Source organism: Microcebus murinus, chromosome 18 (genome assembly GCF_040939455.1).
Source record: "Microcebus murinus isolate Inina chromosome 18, M.murinus_Inina_mat1.0, whole genome shotgun sequence".
Taxonomy (NCBI): Eukaryota; Metazoa; Chordata; class Mammalia; order Primates; family Cheirogaleidae; genus Microcebus; species Microcebus murinus.
In genome coordinates this window covers 7786575-7813658 of record NC_134121.1, presented here as the reverse complement: position 1 = coordinate 7813658, position 27084 = coordinate 7786575, and the positions used below count along the sequence as shown (strand labels likewise).

At 60.5% G+C, this 27084-nt stretch overlaps 2 protein-coding genes across 3 annotated transcripts in view; one reads left to right on the top strand and one right to left on the bottom strand.

The window, feature by feature from the left end:
* FAM83G (family with sequence similarity 83 member G) overlaps positions 1-11830 on the bottom strand; it is a 31226-nt gene extending 19396 nt beyond the window's left edge. The window contains exon 1 of the mRNA XM_012747979.3: positions 11038-11830. Coding sequence (XP_012603433.2) covers positions 11038-11559 — 522 coding nt within the window. The 5' untranslated portion in view covers positions 11560-11830. The remainder of the gene's footprint in view (positions 1-11037) is intronic.
* The window catches only part of SLC5A10 (solute carrier family 5 member 10), a 62036-nt gene that overhangs the window by 34563 nt on the left and 389 nt on the right, over positions 1-27084 (top strand). For both annotated transcript variants that reach the window (XM_012747984.2, XM_012747982.2), the window contains 5 exons: positions 19794-19901; positions 22436-22586; positions 26157-26325; positions 26483-26698; positions 26940-26997. In XM_012747984.2, the coding sequence (XP_012603438.1) occupies positions 19794-19901; positions 22436-22586; positions 26157-26325; positions 26483-26698; positions 26940-26997 (702 nt within the window). The remainder of the gene's footprint in view (positions 1-19793; positions 19902-22435; positions 22587-26156; positions 26326-26482; positions 26699-26939; positions 26998-27084) is intronic.

The window sequence follows — 27084 nt, the reverse complement described above, 5'->3', positions numbered from 1 at the left end:
TTAGATGGCGTGGTCCAGAAAAGACTGCAGGGATCAGGGCACCTGGGACAGGCCACGGCCCCTCCTGGGCCCTCAGTTTTCCCATCTGCCAAATGGGGATATGGGCCTGGCTCACCCTATGGTTCTATCCAGTTCGAACACCATGGAGCTGGCCCCGTAGAGGAAAGCGCCAGCCTGGAGCCCTGAGCCCGCACACAGCCCTTGGAGGTGGTGGGCAGGGCCAAAGCTGAGGAGGAGATGAGCAGGGAGGCTGGACTCTAGAGCACCTCTGCCCCGCTGTGTGTCAGGGGACCGCATTAGGCATGAGGCAGGCTGGGCTGCGGTGCAGGGGCCGCAGGGAGGACGTGGGCCCTGGGCTTGAGCGTGCCCCTGCCCCCGCCCAGCCCATGCTCTGCCGGCTCCTGTACCCAAATGCCTCCCTGGGGGTACGGTATGTGCAAGTCCCCCAAATAAGTGCCCTCGCCTCCTGACTGGCCCGCCACAGCTCCTCTCCCTCGCCATGCCCTTCCGGGGCTGCCTCCCGGCTGCCTCCCGCCTGTATCTCGAATCCCTGCCCCTCCATGCAGCCACGCTCGCCGGCCTCCTCCGTCCCTGCCGCCCTGCTCTGGTGGTTTCAGAATCCGCAGAGTATCCTTGGGACAGGTGGGTATCTGAGCCCGCGTGAGAGGTGCTGAAGCTGCCGCCCAGAGCTGGGAGGGCACCACCTGGAGGGGCGCCCTCGAGCCAGCGGGGTGGTGCGTTAGGGTCTCCAGTGTCCGGCCAGGAGTACTTCCGTCGCCTGGGTGGACCAGAGTGGCTTGAACTGGGGGCTGGAGGAACAGTGTCTGAGGGGCAAAGGGGCAGTCCCCACCTGTAGCTGCCACCTGCCAACGGACATGGCCTGAAGCCCAGTAAAACCAGCCGCCAGTGCTGGTGCAGGGACAGGCGTTCGGTCACGCTGGCAGGGAGCCCTGGGGGGTGTCCTCTCCAGCCCCCCTCAGCCCAGCCTGGGCCCCTGAGCAAGGGCAGAGCAGCCCCAGAGGCAGCGCCCTGGGCTCTAGGCCAGGCTTCAGGTGCGCTGCAACCCCTCTCTGGGTCTCAGTTTCCTTATCTATGAAACAGGAAGGTGGACAAGATGTCCAAGGCCCTTTGTCCCTGACATCCCTGCTGAGGGACCCTGACTTTTGTGCCCTGCCCAGTGCCCAGCAGGCCTGTCTGGGCCGGCTGGAGTGTCTCGCCGTACCCATGGGCCTGGGAGAGGAAGTGCTGGCGGCCTGTGGCTCCTGACACCCACAACAGCCATTTCTAGCCCTCCGCCAACCACAGAACCCACTCCCAATGCAGGCGCACCCTTGTGGGGCAGGAGGGCAGGACAGGCCTCCATGGAGGGGCCTGGGGAGGAGGAGTGGGGTGAAATGAGCCCGGCTGGTTCTGACCCTGGTGTGCGGGCCACACCTCTGCAGCAGCATCTCTCCTGGGGGGCCCTGGCTCGTCTCCCCCAAACATCCTGCCTCAACCTACCACCTCTCATACACGCTGATCCCCCACCTGCCTGCCGGCCCATTTCGTCTCTTCCCAGTCAACTCGTACACATCCTTCGAATCCCAACTGAAATGCTGCCCCCGGCTCCTCCGTCATGGCTCTGGCCTGTCTGGGTTGCGCCTGTATCACTTGTGCGTTTCTGGAGATGCCATGGCAACAGAGCATCCCCAGGGCCTGGACCCCGGGACGCGGGCAAGGGGCAGAGTTTCCGACCTGCACATGACAAGCCCTCTGGGAGGGTCCCACTGTGGCACCCTCCCAGGCTCAGAGATCCCTGGAGGTGGCTCAGGGAGAACTGGCCGCAGTCTCTCTTCTCATGTGTTCCAGGGGGTGGGGGACAGACAGCCGCCAGCCTGCCCCAGAGCCTGGGGCCTGTGACGCGGTGCACATCTACACACCCCGGGCCTTGCTGGGCCTCACCCCCCCGCCGCCCCCCCCCCGCCCCGAGAATGCAGGGGGCAGAGGAGAGTCTCGCATCTCTGGGTCCATCGCTCTCTGGCTCTGATGGCAGACACCATCCGTGTGGGCTCTGGCCCATCTGGCTCCCATGCCAGCTATCCTGGGAAGCTGCGTGGCCGTGGGCAGGGGCGGCGGCTTCCCCACGGGGAGAGTAACGATCCCCCGGCGCAGGTCGCTGGAGGCGAGTGGACTACCGCAGGTGTGGCACCAGCAGGGGACCACGTGCTCTCCTCCTCATCCCGCCAGCCAAGCCCCACTGCGCCGGGCCCACAGCTCCCCTGGGCAACACGCCAGGGACTGTCACCTGCCCCTCTCTCACTTCCCTCCGGCCGGCAGAAGGCTGTGGAAGCAGTAAGCGACGTGGCAGTGCTGCTCGCGGGCACGGCAGGGAATGCTGCAGCCTGTCTTGAAGGTTGGGGCAACGGCCATCAAGACCTTGGATTCAACTTCCACTTCCAGCCATGATGGGATAACAGACACTGACTTTACCCTCCTCCTGCCTGAGCGATGAAAAACCCGGACAAAATCTATGAAGCCGTGGACAGCAGGTGGCACAGCCCAGTGGTCCCTGGGAGCAGGGGAACAAACCCACCACTCCTAAGCTCCACCCCTGCTGGAGTCCAGTGGGCTCGCTCAGAGTGTGGCAGCTGCACGTGCAAGACAAAGTCCTGGGGGCAGACAGCTGCACAGAGTGAACCCCAGAGACCCGCAGAGCGTCTCCTTCGAGTCTTCGGCTGACGCTGGCAGCACCGGCGTGGGGATACTCCTGCGGCCGGGGAGAGAACCACCCGGAGAGGAGCAGTTGCAACAACTGCCAGTGCTCCTGCAGGACCAGAGTGGAAACCTCTCCTAACACACAGGCCTGCAGGACAGTCCTCAGAAGGACACTGCCTAAGGAGTGGGCAACAAGTCCCAGACCAGGCAGAAGCGAGCTTTCTCCATGAAGGGCCAGAAAGTAAATATGTTAGGCTTTGCAGGCCATATGTTCTCTGTCGCTGCCACTCAAACCTGCTGTTGCGGCACACAAGCAGCCACAGATAGGACATAAAGGAACGTATGTCTGTGTTCTATTATTTATTTATTTTGGAGACAAAGTCTCACTCTTGTTGCCCCGGCTAGAGTGAGTGCCGTGGCGTCAGCCTAGCTCACAGCAACCTCAAACTCCTGGGCTCAAGCAATCCTCCTGCCTCAGCCTCTCGAGTAGCTGGGACTACAGGCACGCGCCACCATGCCTGGCTAATTTTTTCTTCTATGTATTTTTAGTTGGCCAATTATTGTGTTCTATTATTTTTAAAAGCAAGCAGTTGGCTTAATTTGGCCTGTGGTCCATAGTTTGCCAACTCTTACCCTACACTTAAGTTGGCTCTGGTTCTGCCTAACACAGCTTTACAGCAAGCCTCAAAAGCATTAGATTGTTTCCAAATAACTTAACTGCATCCCAAAATACAGCTCCAAAATACTTAAAGGAAAAATAAAACAAACAAACAAAAAACCCACCATGTCTGGTATCTACCTAAAAATTACCACATATACACAGAAACAAGAAAATAAGACCCACATGAAAAATCAATCAATCAAAATTGACCAAAAACCAACACAGATGTTAGAACTGGTAGACAAAGACATGAAAACAGTTATAACTGTATTCTATTTGTTCAAAAAAAGGAGAGATGTGGAAGAAATATTTTTAAGCCAAAAAATTGAACCTTAAGAGGTGAAAAATGCAACATTTAGGATGAAAAATATATGAAGCAGAATAGATCCAACACTATAGAAGAAAAGATTAGTGAACTTGAAGACATATCAATAGAAATTATCTAAAATGACGTACAGTGAAAAAGACAATGAAAAACATGATCAGAGCATCAGCAAACTGTGGATCAATTTCAAACTATCCAATGTATGTATAATTGGAGTCTCAGAAAGTGCTGCGGTTGGGAGTAGGGGAGAGACAAAAAAAATTGAAAACAAACATACCAAAACACTCCCACATTTGATAAAAACTAAATTCACAGGTTGAAAAAGTTCAATGACTTCCAAGCAGAAGAGACAGGATGAAAACTATGCAGAGAATATCACAATCAAATCACTTTAAAAATCAGTAATAAAGAAAGACTCTCAAAAGCAGCATCTTGAGGGACAAAGTAAGCAGATGTCTCCTCAGAATCAGTGCAAGCCACAAGACAATGAACAATATCTTTAAAGTACTAAATGGAAAAAACCATCAACATAGAACCCTACACCTGGAGGAAACATCTTTCAAAACCAGACGTATTTTTCACATATACAAAAGCTGACAGAATTCGCCCCCAGCAGACCTGACCACAGTTACCAGCCCCTTGCAGAGATGGAGAAACTGAGGCTCCAGAGTGCTGTGGCTGCCTCCGTGGCATGGGCTCCGGCCCTCCTCTCCCTTCCTGGGGGTGTGGAATGGAGACAGAGCTACTCTCCTGCCCCCAACACCCCTCGTCCAGCAGCAGGCCGGGGACAGACCTGGCGGCAGCACCTCAGTGTCCCCACGGCTCCCTCGGGCTGGCTGGATCAAGAAGAAGCCATCTGAGGAGGCCTGGCAAGGTTCTCTGGGTATTAGGGAGGCCTCCCAGGATCCCTGGACTGTGGTCCCTGCCAGCTCCCGGCACTCTCCAAACCAATGTGCCCATCCTCTGGCTCTGAGGGCCTGTCACTGAGAGAGGACTAGTCTCAGTGACAGCCACGTCTAGCCTCCTGGGGTAGAGGAGCCTGTGTGCTTGGTGACACATGCTGACCAGCCCCAGCAGGATAACCAGGCGCACCAGTGAACACTCGTATGGGAGCCCCTTTTCTGGAGAACACAGAAGAGTGGTGATGACTACCCCTATTTTCCAGAGGGATAGTCGCTGTCCCAGGGCCACACAGTCAGCTGGCAGCAGAGGCCTCCTGGTCCCAGGCTCTCCTCTCCATGGGGGAGCCTGCCTGGCTCCCCGCTCTGAGCCCACCCACAGCCCCCCAGAGCCCACCTTGGCTCCTGAAACAAACACCTGCCCCTCAGCACTATGCTCAATGGCCCTGGGCCTCCCTGGCCCTGCCACACCCCCGGTGGCCTATGGAGGGTCCATTCCCCACTCTAAGCCTCAGTTTCTCTTCTCAGTGACATGTGGAGTTGAACTGGATGAACCCTGAGGTCCCTTTCCCCTGCGACATTCATCAGGTCTCTGAACGCCTTCCCCACCCTCTGGCTGTTAAGCCTGAAGCCTCATTAAAGCCAATCAAAGGAGGCGCGGGCCTCATGAGCACCAGGTGGCTGCAGTGGGTCGAGGGCAAGAAGCGCACACTGGCCACACCCAGAGCAGCAGCCCGGGAAGCCGGCCTAGCCCCGGGGCGTGGACGGCGCCTCCTCGCCACGGCTTGGGGGTGCTACGGACACAAGAGCTGGCAGAGCTTGGGCTTTGCCGTGGTGACCAGGGCATTGCCCCTGGATGAGGCAAGAGACAAGATCCCTCCCCCTCCACCAGCCACAAGGGCTTCAGAGCACCCAGACCCACAGGTGCAGGGTCCAGCCGGACAGCCCAGCAGGGCAGCAAATGGCACCAGCTGAGAGTGTCGGAACCACAGATGTGAAAGCATTTAAAACCTCAGCTTCTCCAGGGTCCAATATCGACAGACAATGATGTCATGGAGCATCCTAATCCCTCGGGAAGCCTGGAAAGGATTTGCCAAAGGTCACACACAGTGAGCCAGGGAAGGGTCGAGGCCCCTGGGCCACCTGGAGTCCACATCCTCTCTGCTGTAATCTACCAAGCCTCTGTTTGAATGCCTCCCAGGACAGGGAGCTCACCACTTCTCATGCCAGACTACTCCCAGGGAAAGGCTCTCAGTAGAGGGGTGCATGCCAGTTCTGTGCCAGGTCCCACACCCAGTGCTGTACATCCCCTTTTCCCTTTACGTCTCGCCGTGGGTTTATGAGCCAAGTGGTGGCATCACTGTGGCACCGAGGAGAAAGGAACGAAAGGTCAAGGAGGCAAAGCCACTATCTTGGGGTGGCCACGAACGATAACAGCAGAGCTGGGGCTCGGGCCTGGGCCCACATGATACCAACACCTGTCTTCTCACCGCCCCACATGGCACTTAACCTGGGAAGGGACCTTCCCGGGGGTCATTCGGACGAAGGAGCCTGTTGCAGCTCACCCGGGCAGGGCAGCGTGCGCCAGGGCGGGGCGAGACCCCAGCTTCCTCCGGGCTGCTCTCTAGCAGGGCAGCTCAGTACTTCTGGGCGCTCGTTTCTGCTACTGCTTCAAGACAAGTGCCTGGTCCCTATTTTACAGATGAAGAAACTGAGGCCCAAGGTCACCCAGCATGTGAGTGGCTAAGCGGGGTATGTAAGCCGGGACCCTCAGCTTCAGGGCGAGTCTCCTGCACGAGGGAGACCCGGGCCTTTGCAGAACCCAATCCCCGCCAGCCACGCCGGAGCATGCCGGCAGGCCCCGCCTCTCGGGCCACAGGAGCGAGGGCGTCCCTGCGCTGTGCTGCTCCCGACTCTCCCCTAAACGCTTAATTAAGACGCAAGCACCGTGGGACAGGGAGCCTTGCAGAAGCCAGGAGCCAACACCTGGGATGATGTTATCAGATGGTCCCCACCCTGGCAGCGGCCAGCCCTGGGCACCAGCGGGGAGCTGCCAGAGCAGGCAGGAGGCAGCTGCCCCGACCCGTGGCAGCAGCCTGGGCGTGAACCTGGGCTCGCTCCGGGGCTCCAGCTGGCGGCGCTGCGGGCCGTCCCAGCTGCCTAGCTGAGGCACGCGGTGAGAGCCCACCTTCCTGGTCCCCAGGAAGGGACCCGGCAACTCCCAGCCAGAGACAGGCAGTGGCCGTGCTCACCATCCCCGTCCTTGGAGTCCCGGTGTGCTCAGACTGCTGCCCCACCTGTCCCTCACCAGGGAGCCCAGTGTTCCCGTGCCAGGGAGCCTCGTGACATGCTTTCACTGTCCTGAGTCAAGCGGGGGGCAGGCGTGAGGCTCCGCTGTGTCCACCCAGGGGCAGGGCTGAGAAGGACGGTCACGCTGCTTCTCCAGGGAACGGGGCGCTCAGACCTGGGGTCTGGGCCCAGCTCCGCCAGTTATCAGCTCTGTGACCTCGGGCAACTCGTTCGCCCTCTCTGAGGCCCACCGAGCCTCGGTTTCCTCATCCGAACAAGGGCGACAACACCTCCTGTATGGCGCTGTGGTGAGGATCACGGTGTAGGTGAGGTGCCCACTCAGCACCTGGCGTGGAGCTGGCATTTGGTGAACGCCTCATTAAGCCGCTTTTGTTCTCCTGGAGCCGAGCCGCGGCCAGGACGTCAGCGCGAGAGGGCAGGGGCTGGGCAGACGAGATGTGGGGTTCGTCAGGCACCATGAAACTGGGCTCCACTTAACTTCTCCGGGTCTGTTCCAAGCCCTGGTGTGGCGGGCAGAGATCTGGGGTTCGAGGCTGGCCTTGGCCACTGCACCGCGCCCTCCCGAAATCTCCTCAACTGTACAATGGGGAAGGTGATTCGCCCCTGCCGCCAGGGCCTCACCCTGGGCCCACAGCCCGCGCCATCATGCTGGGGTGCCCAGCATCTGCTGGAAGAGCCACTTGTCTTGGCTGCGGCTGTCCCTCCCTGGCCCCCTCCCGGGCCCGGCCCAGCCTCACCCCTCTCGGAGGCTGCAGCCGAGCACGGCCGGGCTTGGCCCTCCCAGGCGTGATCCTACAGGCCCGGCCTCTGGTATGCGGCTGGAACCCCACAGCAGGTTTTCCCCAGACAAACCCCTGGCTCCCGGGGGCAGGGGGAAGGGCAGGCAGAGGACCTTCCATACCAGAATTGGAGCCCACTGAGGCTGGAGCGAAGCTCAGAGGGCACAAGCCACCGTGGTTCCAGACATGTGCCAGGGCAGTGAGACCCAGGACCCATCTGCGTCCTGTCCCAGGAGTCTAGAATCACCAGGCAGGAGGGGGTCACAGCTGAAGGGACCCTCAACAGTCTTGGAGGCCTGTACCCATTTTACAGGTGGTATGATCGGGGCTCAGAGAGGAGCTGGGACTTGTCCTGGTCGCACAGCCAGGCAGAGGCAGAGCAGGGACCTGACCCCAGCACCCTTGGCTCCTGGTACTGTGCCCGCTAGCTCCATTCCAGTATTTTGGGAAGGGGGTGGATCTGGCAGTGGTCCTGACAGGAACACGGCCGCTCCCCTGCATGCGTGTGTGTGCTGTGTCACTTCCCTGCCCCAGGGTCTGCCTGTTGTGCTGAGACAGGGCAGGTAAGTGAGGAGGTGGCGGGCTGGGCCTCCCTGACTCAGCGCCAGCAGCCCTCGCCCAGAAGGCCCCTTGGGAAGGGGCAGTGTGCGGCCAGGTAGCCTGGACAGAGGCATCCCCGTGCCAGGCCACAGGTGGGGGATGGGTTCTCCTACTCTGGTGCCAGGTGAGAAAAGGAGGTGGGAGCAAGGGGACGACAGGTGACTCACAGGAGAGATAAGGCGGGAGAACTCCGGGCAGGGTGTCCCAGCCCAGCCCTTGCTAGCCTGGGACGCAGCTGGGGCAGGGGAGACGGAGGGTTGCAGGTGGCCTGGATCAGCCGCCCCCCCAAGGCCCTGCTGTCACTTTGTCCTGCTAGGGCCAGGGCACAAGGGGTGGGGGACTCGTCCTAGAGTTGGAGGGCAGCACAGGCCTAGTCTCCCCTCCACCCAAGAACTAGCTAGGTGACCTTGGGCAGGGACTAACCAGTCAGGCCTTAGTTTCTACATCTGAAAAATGGGGCAGATAACACTACCGGAGATTGTGAAGTGCCTTGCACTCAGTACGCAGCGGTGTTGCTCTTACAGCCGCTACAGGTGCCGTTGGCCCTGCGTCCCAGGATGGACATGGAAGGGAAGTACTTGGAGCCTGAGAGCAGGGGCTTGGCTCGCCACAGTGCTATATGCCTCAGTGTCCCTGTCTGTAAGACAAGGCGCTTGGCCTCCAGCAAGTCTAAGGCCCCTCCTGTTGCGTTCTGTCTGAGGGTGGGGGCGGGGCAGTCTCAGAGCCAGTGCCCTGTCTTGAGGGGTGTAAAAGCAGAGGGCAGGGCCCACCTGTGGGGGGCCGCAGGAAATCACCCATGGTGGTGCCACACAGACAGACCAGGGCTCAAACCCCAGACGGACTTCTTCCTGGCCCTGTCACTTTAGACAGGTGACACCAATAACCTTGCAGGACTTTTGTGGGAAGCAAATGAAGCTCTGGGGCCCATGGGACTGCATGGAGTGCTGGTCTCAGCTGTGGCCATAGAGACGGGGGAGCGAGTGAGGCCAGCAGGGACCCACACGTGCCCACCCCTGGGCTGGGCTGTCCGTCCTCCTGTCTGCAAGAGACTAGACCCTCTGGTTCTTCCGCCCGATCCCTCCTATTGCCGATGGGGAGGAGAGGCGTGGAAGGGGCCCTGGCACAGCAAATCAAGCCCCCTCCCCCAGGGACACGGCTTCCCCGTTTTTAAAAAGGGGGTGAAGGCTGGGTAAAGGGGTCCCAGCAGGTCCTCTCAGGGGACCGGGTGCTGTGGCCTCCAACCAGAGTCATCTCCATCAGCGACAACAGCACCCTCCTACCCTGAGGCAGGTGTGGGGCGGGTCATTCTGCCTGAAAACTAGGAAGGTCCCTTCCTCCACCTCCTCTTCCTCCAACTCCTTCCTCATTCCGTCTCCTGATAGCCCATCTCCACAATAGCCAAAGGTGCAGCTTCCATCCTCACCACCTCCACTCCGCAGGCCAGAAACCCGAAGCCACAGAGCTGCCGGGGTGAGCCGGCGGGGTGGGAGCAGGCGGCTGCGAGCCAGGCCAGGCTCCGAGGTGACTGGCTGACTCAGCCGCCCCTGGTGTGGCAGGGACTCCACCTCCCTGGAAACCTGAGTCCGGGCCACCTCGTCAGCTCCTGACCCACTTCTGGTTTCTCTGCCCACGTGCTGCCCCAGGCTCCGTCTGTCAGCCAGGGTGGTCCCCAAAGCCAGCATTCTGGCCTTGTGCAGTTAGCGGCCCTGCTCTGGGACTGGAACAGTGAAGACGTGCGAAGAGGTGAGACCATGCCAGGACTACCTTATCCCACAACCGGCGGCCAGACCTGCCTTCAGAATCCTTGTCAACAGAGCTCACTAGATAGGCTGTATCAGTCATGCCAGGAGGAGCTTTGAAACGATGAAAAGGGACTTCCACTCAGCAGGAAGGAGCACCTGCTCATGAGCACAGCTGTCCAGCAGTGGCCTGGCTGTTTCTGCAAGTGGCAAGCACCCCTTCTCAGAATGTGTGTCCGTGTGTCAGCCAAGAAATGGTCACCCACCCACAGCTGGAGCTCTCCATGGCCTGGCAGGAGTCAGGGAGGGAAGGTCCAGAGAACACTTGAGGTCCCTTCCAGTGGCAAAATTGAATCCAGGTGGACAACCCTTGGCTGGACTCACTCCACTTCCACCAATGAGGACCACACCACCTCTATCTATGCATCCCAACCTGGAAAGTTTCTGCCGTTGCAAAATTCACAGAGGCTCAGAGAGGGTGAGCAACTCACTCTCAGATGCTCAGCACAGCCAGAAAACAAACAGATTTGAACTCAGACCTCCAGGTCAGCCTCAGATGGGCTTAGGCTCATTGTCAATCCCCACGCCCATCTCCCTAACTCCAACAAAAGCTCTCCCCACCAGAGATCTCAAGGTGTGTGGGAGAGCCTCCTGCTTCTCAGGGTGAATCAGAGCCACCCTAAGGGAGAGTGAGGAATGGCCCAGAGATTCCTCCCCGCCCCACACCATCACAGCACCTTCTTTTGGGGAACCTGCTCCCCAGGACTGGGGAAACCAAAAACATCCCCCAGGGAGGCACAAAGGCCCTTTGAGATGGGGCAGCCCACTGTCACCTGCTAGAGAACCCAGGCACCCTACCCCTCTGCAAAGAAACCCAGGAACCCCAGGAAGCGGAGGAGGAAACTTCCAGAAGACAGCCAGGGGAGCTGCCAAGAGACCCCTGGGGACCGTGTGGAGGTCCACAGCCGAGGCCGAGGCCGGGCATACTGAGGACCGGCCGCCCCGGCCCGACTCCCGCTGCGCCCCTCACCTTCTGGGCCTGGCCGATCATCTTGCGCACCACCTCCTTGATGTGGGCCTGCCCGTCGATCGGGGGCTGCATGTAGACGCTGGCCCGGGTCACGCCGCGGTAGGCGATGGTGTCGGGCCAGCCCAGGTCCAGCTGCGGGATGGAGCGGTCCGACTTCTGCGGCCAGTACTCCAGCGAGGGCAGCGGCTTGGCCTCAGCGGGCGCCCCTCCTGCCGCGCTGGCCTCCTCGCCGTCCCCGACCGCGAGGTCCTCAGGCCCCGGGCAGGGCGCCACGCCCCGCGGGTCCTCGGAGCCCGGGTCGTACACCTCGATGGTCTCCAGGATGCGCCCGAGCTCCAGCTCGGAGAGGAAGTCGCGGATGTTCTCCCGCTTCAGCACCTCATAGAAGGCGTCGCGGCCTCGGGCCACCAGGGCCTCCAGCGCCAGGCGCTGCTCCTCGCTGTAGAAGAACTCGGGCTTGGACTCGCTGGAGCGCCAGTTCACGTGGTTGTCGTCCAGGCACTGCACCTGGGAGAAGGCCATGGTGCCACCTCCCGCGCCCTCCTGCCGGCGGCGGGTGGGTGACGGGAGCGCTCGGCAGGGTCGGGTCTTGATCCGGCAAGCTCGGCCCGCGCTCCGGGCCGCCGCGCCCTGCTCTCTGCCCACGAGCGACCTGCGGAGAGACGGGTGAGCCGCGCGGGCGCAGGGGCGGCGGGGCGGGGCGGGGCGGGGCGACCGGAGGGCCGGGCCGGGGGTGGGAGGATGCAGGGGGTGTCGGGACAGGGCCACGTCCCAGGGTCCGGCGCGCCGGTGTGCGGAGGGGACAGGGACCGCAACCCAGAAGGCTTCCCGAGTCCCCGGCAACTTCTGAGGGGCCCTCGGACGGGTGCGCGAGCGGAGGCGGCGGCTGCACGCGGGCTCCGCTGCGCCCGGCATCTCCAGGGCTTCCGGGAAGGGAGCGGTCGCAAATTCCCCGGGGCCGGGCTCTGCAACCCGAGAGGCCTGCCCGGAGGAGGCCGGGGCTCGGGGAGGGGTCCCGGGGACCCGGAAGCGCGGCGGGCTGGCGGCGGCGGCCCGCGGGACCCGGGATTGGGGGCTCCGGGGCGCACTTACCGGGCGGGCGGGGCGCACATGCGGCGGGGGGCCGGGGCCGGGCAGGGCAAGGCCGGCCGGTGAGACTAAGTGTCGCCCCGCCCACCCCGCAGCCGACACCTGCGGTCACGTGCCGTCCCGGGGCGGGGCCGGAAGCTGATTCACCCCTCGACAGACACTAACAGACGTGGGGCCAGTGTGCCGCCCCTGTCCCGCTGTTGCTTGAATTCTCAGAAAGCTCAGAGGCCAAAGCCCTGGAGCTCCCCGAACACTGCAGCCCAGAGAGGGAAGGTGTTCTCCCTGAGGTCACACAGCGGGTCAACAGCTTTGGCACCCCCGTGACTCTAGGGCCTGTTGGCCATCCCGGACCACCAGTAGCTGTGCCCAGTCTTGGAGGTGGGATGAGAAGTCCATGCAGCTGTATAGATACCCAGCCATCCAGTGTTAGAAGGATGGCTGGGGTCCTGGACGGGAAGCCCCCAGGCAGGGTCTGGGCACTGTCTGAGCCCACCTCAGGGGCTTTCACAGAGCCAGTGTGGGGCGAGCAGGCACCACTTCTTAGTCCTGAGCCCTGCTCCCTGCGGGAAGGGGGCTCCTGGCTGGTCCTGTGCCATGAGCAGTGCCCCACCTGAACCCTGGGGCAGGGAGGGGCCCAGAGGGCTGCTATGGACTGGGGTCAGGTCCAGCTCTCTCTCCGCTTGGCTTCCCCTGGGCTTGGGACCCCAGTTATGGGGGGTGTGGAGACCACAACTGAAGGCAAGCTGTCAGGGCCGTGGGACGGCAAAGCCCATTAAACTCAGCCTGACAGACAGCCCCCACCCCATGGCGTGGCACAGCCAGTCTGCCAGGCACCCAGGCCAGCCCTCCCCGCCCCCATCCTTGCTCTGGATCTGGATGGGGCTGGTTTGAGGCCCTGAGGACACTGCTCTCTGCTGCTGAGGGCTGGCTGGTGACATCTCCAGGCCTTGTGCTCTCAGACCCCCTCCTTACCTGCCATGCGTCACCTGTCAGGCCTCCTTGCCCCTGAGTCCACTGCCCTGAGCAGTGACTGCTCTCAGGCCTAGCACCCTGTGGTTCCCATCACTGACCCTCAAGCCTCAGTCCTGCAGTCCCTGCCATACAGCCCCACCTGGCCCTGAGGGCTTTACACTGAGTCTGAATGGAGGGGCCTGACCTGGGCCCCTCCCGCGTGCCTGCGCACAGACCTGCATGCTCGCCTGCCTCCAGGGCCCGACAGGGGACAGGGGCGGTGGTCCCAGTGGGTGAACCCTGCCTGGATCCCTGACGGTCATTTACAGCTTCTCTGCCACTGTGGACCTCCCACCCCCACCCTCTCTGGGCCTCAGCTTCTCCTTTTGTTCTTACCAGTACACAGAGGCCCTGGGGCTCAGGGCTGAAAGACCTCAGGCCTTCCAACCACTGCAGTTACCTGCCCATAATTATCCATTCACAGGAAGTTGTAAAAACAAATGAACAAGGAGGTCATCTGCATCCTTCACCCAGTTTCCCCCAGTGGTGACATCTTGCGTAGCTATTGTATTAATACAATGATATCACAGCCAGAAATTGACATTGGTGCAATCCACAGAGCTTATTTAGTTTGCACCAGTTTTAAGTGCTGTCATTTGTGTGTGCCTGTGTAGCAGTGTGTGCCACCTTATATCATGTGTCCATGTGTGTAGCCATCACAGCAAGACAGAACTGTCCCGCCAGGGCAAAGCTCTCCCTCTGTGCGGCCACGCCCACACCTCCCCTCCTCCCCCGTCGCTAACCCCTGGCAACCACTACTCTGATCCACGACGCTGCAGTTTTGTTATTTCAAGGATGCTGTATAAATGGGAAACACTGGACGCAAACTTTTGGGACTGGCTTCTTTTTCCCACTCGGCATAATTGTCCAGCGTCTCATACAGGTTGCTCCTTTTCACTGCTGACTAGCATTCAGCTAGTGTGGATTGCCACGGCCTAACCACCTCAGTGGCCAAAGCACATGTGGCTTGTTTTCAGCTTTTCATTATTGCCAGTAACCTGCCGCGAGCATCCGAGCGCGCACGTGCTCGCGGGCTGCGCCTGTCTGGCACAGGCGCCTGCGTGCTGCTCCTGGTCCCGCGGTACCTGCCTGCTCATTGAGCAACCGCCACACTGTTTCCCGGAGTGTCTGCATCATTTTACGTTCTCTCCACAATGTGTGAGTGACCCAGTTTCTCTATGTCCTTGAGCAGGTGTGCTGTCACCACTAGTTTTTTATTTTGCCCACTCTGATAGGTATGCAATACCTTACTGTGATTTAAATTTGCACTATCCTGATGCTGGTATCACTGAACATTTTTCACGTGCTAATTTACCATCTCTCTGCCCTCTTCAGTGAAATGTCTGTTCATGTCTTTTGCCCATTTTCTAATCAGATTTTCTATTCTTTACTATTGAGTGTTGAGAGCTGTTTACATATTCTAGATGCAGGGCTTTTGTCTGGTATGTGGCCTGCAAATATTTTCTCCCAGTCTGTACCTTCACAGGTATCTTGCACTGAGCTAAAGTTTTTAATTTTGATGAGGTCCGATTGATCAACTTTTCCTTTTATGAATCATGCTTTTGATGTCAAGTCTAAAAACTCCTTGCCTTGCCAGGGTCAAAATAAAAATGTAGAGATGACCAGCCTGAGCAAGAGCGAGACCCCATCTCTACTAAAAAAAGAAAGAAATTAATTGGCCAACTAAAAACATATAGGAAAATTAGCCGGTATGGTGGCAGATGCCTGTAGTCCCAGCTACTTGGGAGGCTGAGGCAGGAGGATTGCTTGAGCCCAGGAATTTGAGGTTGCTGTGAGCTAGGCTGACGCCACAGCACTCTAGCCAGGGCAATAGAGTGAGACTCTGTCTCAAAAAAAGAAAAAAAAGAAAAATGTAGAGATGAGGCTGGGCTCAGTAGCTTATGCCTGTAATCCTAGTACTTTGGGAGGCTGAAGGAGGAAGATTGCTTGAGGCCAGGAGTTCAAGACCAGCCTAGGCAAATATAGTGAGACCCTGTCTCTAAAAAAAAAAAAAATTAGCCTGGCATGGTGACTTATGCATTTAGTTCCAGCTACTCTGGAGGCTGAAACAGAAGGATCACTTGAGCCCACAGGTTTGAGGTTGCAGTGAGCTATGATGATGCCACTGCTCTCTAGCCAGGGCAACAGAGCGAGACTATAGCTTAAAAAAAACAAAATGTAGAATCACTACATTTAATGGTATTATTTAGGAAGAAAGAACTGCACTTCGGGGCATACACACACACCTCGTGGTCTTTGGTATGTCCAAAGAACAAAGAGTAGGTTCGGGGTTTTATAAAAAGCAGAAACGTTACCTACTGTTCTTTGAGAAAGTTCGTTGGCACTAGCAAGAGTTGGGGAGCTGGAAAGTTCTGACTGGTCAGTGATGGCAGTGGCCAAAGCAGTCCTAGAGCTGTAGCAAGTTATCTCAGCAGCTGTAGATAAAACTGGTTTCAGGTTACACAGGCAGTTTCAGCAGCCAGGCTCACGGAGAATTGCGTTCTTTCAGCAATGCTATGTGCCCCCAACTGCTCTCTCCACCTTTTGACTCTGTTTTAGTTGAGTGTGACAAAAATGGCCCAATTTGTAAGATCAACTTTCACAGCCTAGACCCAGGGCCTGAAGATTTTCTCCTATTTTTTTCCCAAAAGTTTGATAGTTTTTTTATATTTTACATTGAAATCTGTGATCTATTTTGTTTTCTGTTAATTTACTTTTTTAGGCTAGGTTTTTGTTTGTTTGTTTGTTGTTTTGAGACAGAGTCTCACTTTGCTGCCCAGGCTAGAGTGAGTGCCGTGGCGTCAGCCTAGCTCACAGCAACTTCAAACTCCTGGGCTCAAGCAATCTTCCTGCCTCAGCCTCCCGAGTAGCTGGAACTACAGGCATGCGCCACCATGCCTGGCTCATTTTTTCTATATATATTAGTTGGCCAATTAATTTCTTTCTATTTATGGTAGAGACGGGGTCTCACTCTTGCTTAGGCTGGTTTCGAACTCCTGACCTCGAGCAATCCTCCCGCCTTGGCCTCCCAGAGTGTTAGGATTACAGGCGTGAGCCACCGCGCCCGGCCTAGGCTAGGTTTTTAAAATTATTTTTATTTTTTAGGCTAGTCAAGTGAAGCAGTGGGAGTGGAGAAGGAACAAAGGAATCTGTAACTGGTTGTGATCAATTAGTGGTAAACAAACACCCTTGCACTGGGACCAGCCATATGATCTATTTTGAGTTAAGTTTATATAAAATGTGTAGTTTAGGTTGAGGTTAGGTTTTTGGCCTATGGATGTCCCCAGAAGGGTTTTTACAGAGGAGGAAACAGCCTCAGAGACTTTAAGCAATCACTCGGAGCACACTGCAAAGGATTGGGAGAGCTGGACTCGAACCCAGGCCTGCGAGCCTTTCTCCTGCTCCTATAGCAACGGCAGTGTCTGGGCTGGCTCCCAGGGGTGACCAGGCCTGGCTGGGGAGTAGGGAACACCTTGATTACCCCTTGACGTGTTGTGTCTGCTGGCCTCCTTCAGAGAGGATCATTCAGTCGGTCAGCAAACGCTGGCAGAGATTGTTGGGGCCTGGGCTTCTCCCTAAGGTCCCACAGTCAGAGTCTGGTGGTGAGGCAGGGTAGACACAGGTCATGGAGTTATTGGTGCCATGGAGCTTGTTGCCCCAAAGCCGGGGCCCCGGACATCCATAATGAGCCTGAGGAATGGGCATGGACCCCTTGGTTTATGAAGAGGGAAAGGTATTCCAGGAGAGGGAGCCGCAAACAGACACAGAGGTGTCCAAGAGAGCCTGGGTGCCAGAAGTCGGGGTGAAATGAGTGGGGTGAGGGTGGCCACCCGGGTGGGGGGCCTTGGATAGAGCCCACGGTCCCCTGCAGGGGCTGGAGAGCCACAGAGGGCTGTGAGCAGGGGGACGTGCGCACGGGATGGCTTTAGAAGTTCCCTTTGCTGGTTGCAGCGGAGGTGGGGGGGCAGTGAGGAGGTGGCACAGTCCCATAACCAAGCAGGGCTTGCACTGCTGTGGGGAGGGCAGGCACGGGGCAAGGGCAGGGTCAGCTCCCAGCTCCTGGTCGGCCGGGCTGCTCGGGAGCGCCCAGGCCTGCAGAAGCCAGGGCAACCCGGCCTGGTCCCCCACTCTCACGGGTCCCTGGGCTGCACCTGGCAGCTGGCACACTGGGGGACTGTGTTTCGATGGCGACACTGCCACCGCTGTTCTCATACAGGAGAGGTTGTTCTTTCTTGCTGTTCAGCACAGCACTTGGTTGAACCAGTGGTGCAGAGGTGGTGCCCCGTGCCGGCAGCCTGCAGTGGGCTGGGCAAACTTGGGGAGAATCTCCTGGCTGTGCTTTCTGAGCCATTATGTGCCTGCGACACCTCGCCTGGCCCTCCCAGGAGGGCTGGGCCCTCTAAGTGCCAGACTCAGCTGGTGCAGGCTCAGAGTCCATCACCTGACCCTCGTGGCGTCAGGGTCGTGCCATGGGGCCCCAGGCTCTGTCCCTGCTCTGCTGTGTGTTCCAGGCAAGTTATGTCCTTTCTGGTCCTGCAAAACCAGTGGGGGGTGGAGGCGGTAAGGTAGGGCAGCTGGATCAAATGGTGCCTGAACTCCTCCATGGCTCTTTCTAGGATCCTTTCTTCCTCTTCTCCTCTCCCCCTGTGCCTTTCCTCCCTACTTCCCAGCATTCATTCACTTACTCATTCCTTCATTCAACAAATGTTCACAGAATGTCTCCTCTGGGCGCAGCCCTGGGCTGGGCGATACCTGGGACTTGGAGATGATTCAAACCCAGTGTCTGCCCTTGGGGAGCTCCTGTTCTGGTGGAGAGGTAGACTGTGTAAACAAACAACTGTGATTCAGTCTTCGGCCTTAGGAGCCCTGGGGAGGAAGCTGCTACTGCCTGGGCTTGGGGGGAGCCAGGGAGGGCCTCAGCGGGCAAGCCCTTCCTGGGCCTGGAAGCCCGAGGCAGACAGGGTGGGGGTGGGGCTGAGTGGACAGTGGCGTCTGGAGGCCAGGGAGGCGGCAGAGCCTGGGCGTGTGTGAGAAAATGCAAGCAGGTCAGGGCGGCTGGCGCCCAGTGCTGGGATGGGAGGTTCCGGGACCAGTTTTCAAGGACCTTGAATGCCACAGAAAAGGCCCTCATTTCCAGGATGCCACGGGCTCCTGGGGTGGCAGGTGGGGAGGAGGGTCCTGAGGAGCACGTGGCACGAGGAGAGCTGTGATTTAAGGGCCTGGGGCTGGCAGGCGGGGAGGAGACGCCGCCTGGGGAGCTGCCTGGCGGATGGCCCCGACTGTCCAGGGCTCAGAGAGGCTGGGCTGGGGACTGGAGTGTGGGCATGCTGGTCGTGGCGGGGGCGGAGGTGGCCTAGAGGAAGGGCTCCGAGACCCACCCTCCTCCGTGGCTGGGCGTCTGCCGCAGGACCTCGCAGAAGGGGCGTGTGGAGGGGTGGCTGCACAGAAACGCCCTGTTGAGACTTTACTGGCCTCCCGCAGGCCCCCGCATTTGAGGAGGCTCCCTTTCCTGCCTCCTGTGCACGTGGGCCTGGCTTCTGTCCCTGAACCCCCACAGTCGCGGTCTCCTGTTTGCTCTGCGCTGCATGGGCCCTGCTGAACACCCTTGGGGCAGGGGCCAGAGGTCTGTGGAAAGTCTTTTATGGGAGGAAGAGTGAGCGTGGGGTCAGTCAACTCCCTCGGCAGCTGCGTGTTGCTGGTGAGGGAGGCAAGCAGACCCGCGACTGCCCGGGGCCACAGTCCTGCAGAGCGGAGTGGCCCGGGCGCAGGGGCGGGGTTCTGCCCCACACAGGGCTGGGGGCCAGGACGCCCACAGTTATGGTTCAGCCCGGGGCTGGCCCAGGCCCAGGAAATTCATTCATTCATGCATGCATTCATTCATTCAAGGGATGACCCGTGTGCACTGCCCCAGCCACGGAGACAGCACATGGCAAAGTCCCCATCCTCGCGGGGCTTCCCACCATAGGGAAGAGGCGAGAACCCGGTAAACACGTCAGGGATGACAAGGAATGAGGAAAAAAATGATGTGGGGAGAGGGGCCAGATGGAGAGCAGGGACGGGGGAGGAGGCAGCCCCTGGGAAGGCGCGTGGCTACAGCAGGGGTGGGGTGAGGGGAGCAAGGTGCATGACCAGGAGGGGCAGGGGTCTGGATCACAGAGGGTCTTACGGACCACCGAGAAGCTGACCCATTGGAGTTCTGGGCTTTGGCTCAGGAAATGGCCTGGCCGGAAGCTCTGACCCCGGGGTTGAGGGCCAGTGACCCCTCGCCTACAGCAGGCAAGCTCAAGCAGGCAGGCCTTGCTGGTGGCACTGGGGCTCTCACCCTCTGAGCTGCAGGCGTGACACCGAGGCCAGAATGGCTGGGACGGGGAGTGGGGAGACTGGCACCCTAGATAGGCTCTACGGCCAGCTGCTCACGTGGGCAGGGCCACACTGCAGCCCAGCCCCTGGCCTGGGGATGTGGGGACAGGGAGAAGGGGTTGTGATGGAGGGCAGGGTGGGGAAAGAGTCAGGGGCGTTGGAGCCAGAAGAGTTCCCAGAGGACACCCCTCCTCATGGCCCAGACGGGAGGCTCCGGCCCGTAGGGACAGGCCCCGCCCCAGCCGGGTCTGGCCCAGCGCGGTGCCTTGTCTGCACCGAGCGTCCTTGTCTCGCAGATGACGTGGGCTGCGTGGTGCCGTCCGAGTGCCTGCGGGCCTGCGGGGCCGAGGTCGGCTGCTCCAACATCGCCTACCCCAAGCTGGTCATGGAGCTGATGCCCATAGGTGAGGCCGGGTGGGGGGTCCGGGCGGGGGTGGGCGAGGTGGAACCTGGGGCCCAGTAAGCGTGGAGGGCCCTGGGGGCAGTGGGGGCCACCCTGGATCCAAGATGACATCTGGGTCCGATGTCCTGCTGCTAGGGGAAGAGAGGAGAAGCACCGTGGTAGGAAACAGTCGGCGCCTACCGAGTGCTGGGACCGTCCCAGGGGCTTCCTGCTCATGCACTGGGTTCCCCTCAGTCAGGGACCCTAATGCTGTTAGTCTCATCCCCATTTTAAAGGAGGGAAATTGAGACCCAGAGAGGTTAAGTGACCTGGCCAACGTCCAATGTCAGGTAAGCTGCAAGCTGGGATTTGAACCCAATTAATCTGCCTGCAGACCTTGTCCTCTCATCCCATGCTATACCATCTCTCCAGAAAGGTCACTTACTTTCTCCTCTTACGTGTCTGCTGGGTGCCAGGCCCTTGTACAAAACAGCTTCTCCTTAAATGAGGTAGGGTATTGGCTCCATTTTACAGATGGGGAAATTGAGGCACAGAGAGGGGAACGTGTCTTGTATGAGGTTAGGGAGTGACTGAGACACAAACCCAAGTCCGCTGCTTACTCTGCCAGGACCAGGAGCTCAGGATCCCCATCCCCACACCCGCAGCCACGGGCCCCCATCCTCTGTGTCCCCCAGAGACACTGCGGGCCCACAGGTAGAACTGTGGGGCAGGTTTCGGCTTTTTCCATGTTTCTCATGGCGGCAGCAGCCCTGCCAGTCTGATACAGGGTGGCGAGTTCCCAACACAGGAGGTGTGTAAGTAAAAACAACGGAGGCCCCACTCTGAGCACAAAGAGGAAACGGCTTTCTGAGCCCTTTGCAGCCAGAGCCTTTCAGCTCAGAATTCTCAGGGGCTTGAGTTTCCCCTCTCCCTCTCGCCCCCTCCCTGAAGCTTCCTGGTTCCTCAGGTGATCCCCCTTCTCTTCCCTCCCCTCCGTCCCTCCTGCAGAGCCCAGGCCCAAGGGAAGTGAGTGCACAGACCTGGGATCAAATCTTGGCTCTGCCGCTTGCTGGCCAAGATATTTGGGCCATGTCACTTCCCTGCTGGAAGCCTTGAAGCCTCAGTGTCCTGGTTTGTAAATTGGAGATGATGGCATCTACTCCCCCACCCTCAGCGTTGTTGCTGGGACTGAGCTCACGAAAACTACCCTCAAGGATGGCGCACACTGTGGGCTTCCGCCCAGACTCTGGGTTTTGCCGTCCCCTTCTGCTCTGGATGAGGGACGCCCTAACCACCCACCCCCACCCCATGGACACAAATGGCACCTCTAAGCCTGAACCCCCAGGGAAGGGGGGCTCCATGTCAGGCTTATCCAGGACAAGGGGTGGAAGACAGATGGGCAGGCAGGTTGTAGAGGTGAAGGAGGTGCTTAAACACTTGATGAAAACTTGCAAGAGTCCTTGGAGACTGACTCAGACCAATCAATGCCCAGAGAGTGGAGGTGACTGGCCTGAAGCCACACAGCTGGGAGTTGGCAGTCAAGCATCCTTCCTCCTCTTTAGGGGTCTCCCTCTTGAGCCCACGACCCCCAGACGGCTTTGCACAACAATGCCTCCCCCACCCCTGACTGAGCCCTCCCTTGCTCCCCTGCTGGGGAGCGACAGCACCAACCAGAAAGATCCCCTGTGCCTGCTGGGTCCTGTCACGCACAGGAAATGGTGGGAAGTTCCAGCCGGGCCACTGCAGGCTGGGGTGAGACAGGAGCCCTGCCCAGGGTGTGACCTCCAAGCAGAGGGTCCCGCCCCAAGCCTTCCTCACCGCCCCCACCCCACCCCGAGGTTCTGCCTCTGGCCCGCTGTGAGTCTCTGGGCAACTCTCTTCCCTTCTCTGAGCTTCCGTTTCCTCTGCTGTCAAACGGGTTAATAATCCTTCCGGTGAATGAAGTCATGGGTGTGAAAGTGCCTTGTCAACTGCCAGGCTCCAGCCGATCCTAGCGTCCTAGACAATACCAGTAATTACAGTCGAATTAGCTTTGCCAGCAAGCTGTAGGCTCAAGCAGCAAGTTCACACGTCCCCGTGGGCTGTCCTTGGCCTCCCCAGCCTATTATTTATTTATTTTTATTTTTTATTTTTTAGGTATGAGGTCTCTGTCACCCAGGCTGCAGTGCAGCGGTGTGATCACAGCTCTCTGCAGCCTCTAACCCCTGGGCTCACGTGATCCTCCTGCCTCAACCTCCAGAGTAACTGGGCCTACAGATGCCATGACCAGCTCATTTTATTTTTTGTAGAGATGGGGTCTTGCTCTGTTGCCCAGGCTGGTCTCGAACTCCTGGCCTCCATTGATCCTCCTGCCTCCACCTCCCAAAGTGCTTGCTTGAGCCCCCAGCCCTGCCCCCCCCCCCCGCCTACTTTTGGGTCTTGCTCACCTCAGACATCCTGGGCCTCTGTCCCTCCCAGATCCCTGCCCCAGGGACTTGCGAATGGCTGCGGGGCCCAGGCAGGGGGCGCCCGGGGCCAGGGGGGCCAGGCAGGGTCACAGCAAGCCCCTCCGCCCAGGTCTGCGCGGGCTGATGATCGCCGTGATGATGGCCGCGCTCATGTCCTCGCTGACCTCCATCTTCAACAGCAGCAGCACGCTGTTCACCATGGACATCTGGAGGCGGCTGCGGCCCCGCGCTGGGGAGCGGGAGCTGCTGCTCGTGGGCCGGTACGGCGGCGCTGGGGAGCACCCGGCCACATGCCCACCCCAGCTGGGCTGAGGGAGAAGGGCAGATGGCAAGAAGGAGGGGAGAGGAGAGGCCGAGGACCTGTCCCCCTTCACGGTCGTCGGGTGCATCTCTGACCGGAGCCCCCTCCCTCTGTGGAGCCAGCCCTCCCTGCCCCCGCCGTCCCTGAGACCTCTCTGTCCTCCCAGACCTGAGCACCGGCCCTCTGACGGCTCCCAGTCACCCAAAAGAGGGCTCCGTGCCAGCACTGGGGACCGCCTGGGGGGCCCTGGCCCCACTGAGCTCCTGCCCTCCCAGCCCTGCTCGTCCCCTCCTCACCCGTCTCAGTGATTCACCTGAGCTTTCCCGATTCTACCCCGCATCCCCTCCCCCATGCGGTCCTCCCTGACACCCCAGCCAGGAAATGAGCCCCCTTCCCCCCGTGCCCCAGGGCACTACTGCCAGCTTCCTCCCGCAGCACACGAGGAGGCCAACGTATCCAGCTGGGCTCCCGCCTGGGCGCTCCTGATGGAGGGCTGGCCCGGCCCGCCCTCTATCCCGTGCCCAGCCAGCACCCAGGAGTCCCGTAGGGGTGAGCTCCATGGAGTCTCTGAGTGTGTGCCCACAGCCGTTACCTGGGCCCTCTCCCACCCCTCGTCCCACTCCTGTCCCCCTGCTCGTACCCCCTGAGCCACGTGGGCCCCACTCTGCTGCCCGAGGGACACAGCCGTCGGCGCTTAGCTTGGCCAACAGAGCACCCTCTGCCCAGGGTCCTGTCCCCGGGGTGGGGTCTCCCCAGAGCCCAGGCAGTTGTCCCAGCACAAAACAGCCCGGCTTCTGTCGGAGGGCCCTGTTGGGACACGCCCGGTGGCGTGTGCGCGTGAGCTCATCGGCAAGCCCGCAGGCTCCGCCAAAACAAGGAGCCTTTCGCCTCTCACCACGCAGGAGGCCTCCACACGGGTGCGTCCTGGGCGCTCGGCCCCTTGGCCACCTCTTCGCTCAGGTTTCCCTGCCCCCCCCCCGAGCGCTGTGTGGCCTCGCAGAGGCCCTGACCACAGCACCTCCTCTGTGGACAAACCCCACTCTAGGCCCCTCCCTGTGCCAGCGTCCCGGAACCAGGACCTGGGTCCCCGCCTGTATGTACCCAGCGTGTGCCTTGGCCCTCTGGCCTGGGACACTGGTAGCCTCTGCACCTGCCTAGTGGCCCTCATGTCCCCTGCCTAGTACTGCCCAGACTGCTCAGAAGCAGGCTTCTCCCCTGCTCCCACCAGGCGTCTGCTCCGTGCAGCTCACCTGCCCGGCCACCCGGCCCTCGACCTCCTTCCCGCCTCTCCTGCCAAGTCAACGCCCCTCCCGCCCCCACCTGCCCTGCCAGCCTGGTGTTCAGCCTCCCCGTGGGCCAGGGCACAGGCTGTGTGGTGCTGGGCAGGTGGCTCACCCTCTCTGGGCCCAAGTTCTCTCAGCAGCCAATTCAAAGCAGCAGAAAAGGGCCCCGTGCCGGCGTCAGGCTGGTCAGCTCTGCCCCGCTCCCTGGTGAAGCGCTGGGAAACCGGTGGCACGTGCAGCCACTCAGCCCTGTCTCAGCCTCCTGCTGCCTAAACACCACGGTTCGGGCCGTACTTCCACCGCCCCGTGGGGTCTCGGGCCTCTGGTAGGGTGGGTGGCAGGATCTGAGGCCCCATCATGGAGACAGGGGACTCACGGAGAAGGGGCAACAGAGCAGAGCAGAGCAGAGGCCACAGGGGGAGGCCAGGGACCCTGACGGGGTCAGGCTGAGGGGCTGTGGGAGCTGTCACCGGCGGAAGCAGCAATGACGGGGGCTGTGTCTTTGCTTGCCCCGAGCCCCCACACCCCGTCCTCTGTTCCTTCCCTCCTGCCTCGAGCTGTCCCTCCCGCCTGCCTCCTCTGCTGTCCAGTCCACGGGTGGGGCCCAAGGCCCAGCCCTTCGAGCTGGCCGCGTGCAGGACGCAGGCAGACCCCGCCTTGAGGGGCTTGGCTGTGACCGTCCCTCCTGAGGGTGGCGGAAGCGGTGGGCTTATGCGCCTCCCGAGGATGGGCGAGCCTTGCGGGAGGGGTGAGGAAGGGCAGGGCAGGCAGGGGAGCAGCTCTGGGTTTGGGGCCTCTGGCGGCCTGGAGCTGGCTGCGTGGCAGCAAGGTGAGGTGAGGGCCCGGTCCGGGCTGGCTGGAGAGGCCGTGGCCTGGCACAGAGCTGTGCAGTCCAGTGCCGCGGGAGCTGTGTGCAGAGGGCGGGGTGGCAGGTGTTAATGGAAGCCCGCCTGAGCCTTTGATGAGGCAGCACCGCCAAGCTAAGGGTTAATTAGCCTTAATCAAGGCGGCACCTCCTTCCTCCACCCTCTCCGCAGGCCTGGAAGGGAGGAAAGGCAGGCGGGCGGGGGACCCACCCCGCTGCACACACAGCCTCCCCGTCACCCATGCTGGCCCGGCCGGGGCTCCAGTGCTCGTCACCCACCTCCCTGCTTGGGGCTGGGGGGTGCTCAGCCAGGGCCAGCAGATGAATACCTCGCCCCAGCCCTGTCCCCTTAGCCGAGTCCCACGCCCCTTCAAGGCTCTGGGGATCCCTCCTCTTGGAACCCCTCCTAGACTGATGTTTTCTCTCAGCTCCCTCAGCCCCACTCTGAGAGCAGGTGACAGGCTCACCTGTTTTCTTTGCTGGACTCCGAGTGCTGGGCAGGCCCAGGGCCTTTCCATCACCGAGTCGGGCTCCTAGCACAGCGCCCTGAACCCAGGTGGGCACCTCGTGAGTGGTTTGTTGAGTGAACAAAGGAAGCACGTCCCTGCTGTGGAAGGGCTCTTGGCCCAGGGGCAGGGCGGACAGGAGCAGACAGAAAACTGGGTGCAGGGAGCATGGGGGAGGGGCAGATGGGAGGACTGGGTGCAGGGAGCGTGGGGGAGGGGCTCCACTGGCACAGAAAGGCTCAGGCTTCATGGCTGAGGGGTCCAGACACCAACACTTGCACCCTTGGGAGGAAGGCTGCCCTGTAACGGGTGTGAGTCAACAGCAAAGAGCTGGTGGGGGGCCGGGGCCACTGCAGAGGACGGGCGGTGGGAAGTGTTCAAACAACTGCCAGGAGGTCGGTTGGCCCAGACGCGAGGGCAGTGGGTCATTCGTGCCATCACCAAATGTTCAGTGTGCCGGGAGACACAGCAGTGAGCTAAGGAGATGAGGCTCCGGCCCGCCCAGCGCGTCCAGTCGGGAGGGGGCACAGGTAGTAAACAGGCAACACCCAAATACACGTGCATGCAGCAGCTGGGACAAGTGCCTTCGAGGAGAGACAGGTGAACCTGGGTGGCCGTGGAGGACTTCAAGGGTTGACTCATGGGGCCCAGGGACGGCAGGGAGCAGATAGCACTGAGTCGGGGCCGTCCTGCAGGCGGCGCGGAGCTGTGGAAGGGAGTGGTGCAGGACGGGACTGGCCAGGTCACTGGTGGCATGGACAGAGGCCAGGGAGGAGGCTGGGGCTGCAGGGGACAGATTGGAGAGCAAGTCCCAGTGACCGGGGAGGTGGGGGAGGGCTGCAGAGGGTCGGGGGTGACAGCGCCCGCTGCCGCAGGCTGGTCATCGTGGTGCTCATCGGCGTGAGCGTGGCCTGGATCCCCGTGCTGCAGGGCTCCAACAGCGGGCAGCTCTTCACCTACATGCAGTCGGTGACCAGCTCCCTGGCGCCGCCCATCACTGCGGTCTTCATCCTGGGCATCTTCTGGCGGCGTGCCAATGAGCAGGTGGGTGGCAGGGAGGGACGCAGGGCAGGCTGGGGGCTCCCAGCCTCACCCCGCAGATGCGCTGCAGCTTGTTCACCCCTGCCCTGCAGCCTGTGCGTGTGTCTGGGGGGCTCGATGTCCCTCCCGCAGCCCACACGCCCTGCCTCCCTCCTCCCAGGGGGCCTTCTGGGGCCTGATCGTGGGGCTGGTGGTGGGGGCCACCAGACTGGTCCTGGAATTCCTGCACCCGGCCCCGCCCTGCGGCGAGCCGGACACGCGGCCGGCCCTCCTGGAGAGCATCCACTACCTGCACTTCGCCGCCGTCCTCTTTGTGCTCAGCGGGGCGATCGTGGTGGCCGGAAGCCTGCTGACCCCACCCCCCCAGGGTGCTCAGGTGAGCCTGCCCTGACCCCGACTACAACCCTGACCCCGACCCCTCACAATTTCTGACTGTCTCCCACTTTGATCCCTGGCCCTCTCTGACTCAAGAATTGTCTAGCCCTCAGCCCCCTGACCCTGGCTGGCCCTGACCCCATCCCTTTTTGAGCTCTGCTGTCAGCTTTCCATCACTGACCCCTGCTCCTGTCTGGGACAAAGGCCACACCGCCTCCTGCCTCCCTGCTCCTTCCTTGCAGATCGAGAACCTTACCTGGTGGACTCTGGCTCAGGACCTGCCCTTGAGAGCCAAAGCAGGCAAGTGGGGGACCCTGGGCCTTCCCGCTCAATCCCCACCCTGAGGCTGGGGCAAGGGTGCCAGTATGGCCTGTGTCCCTCATCTGT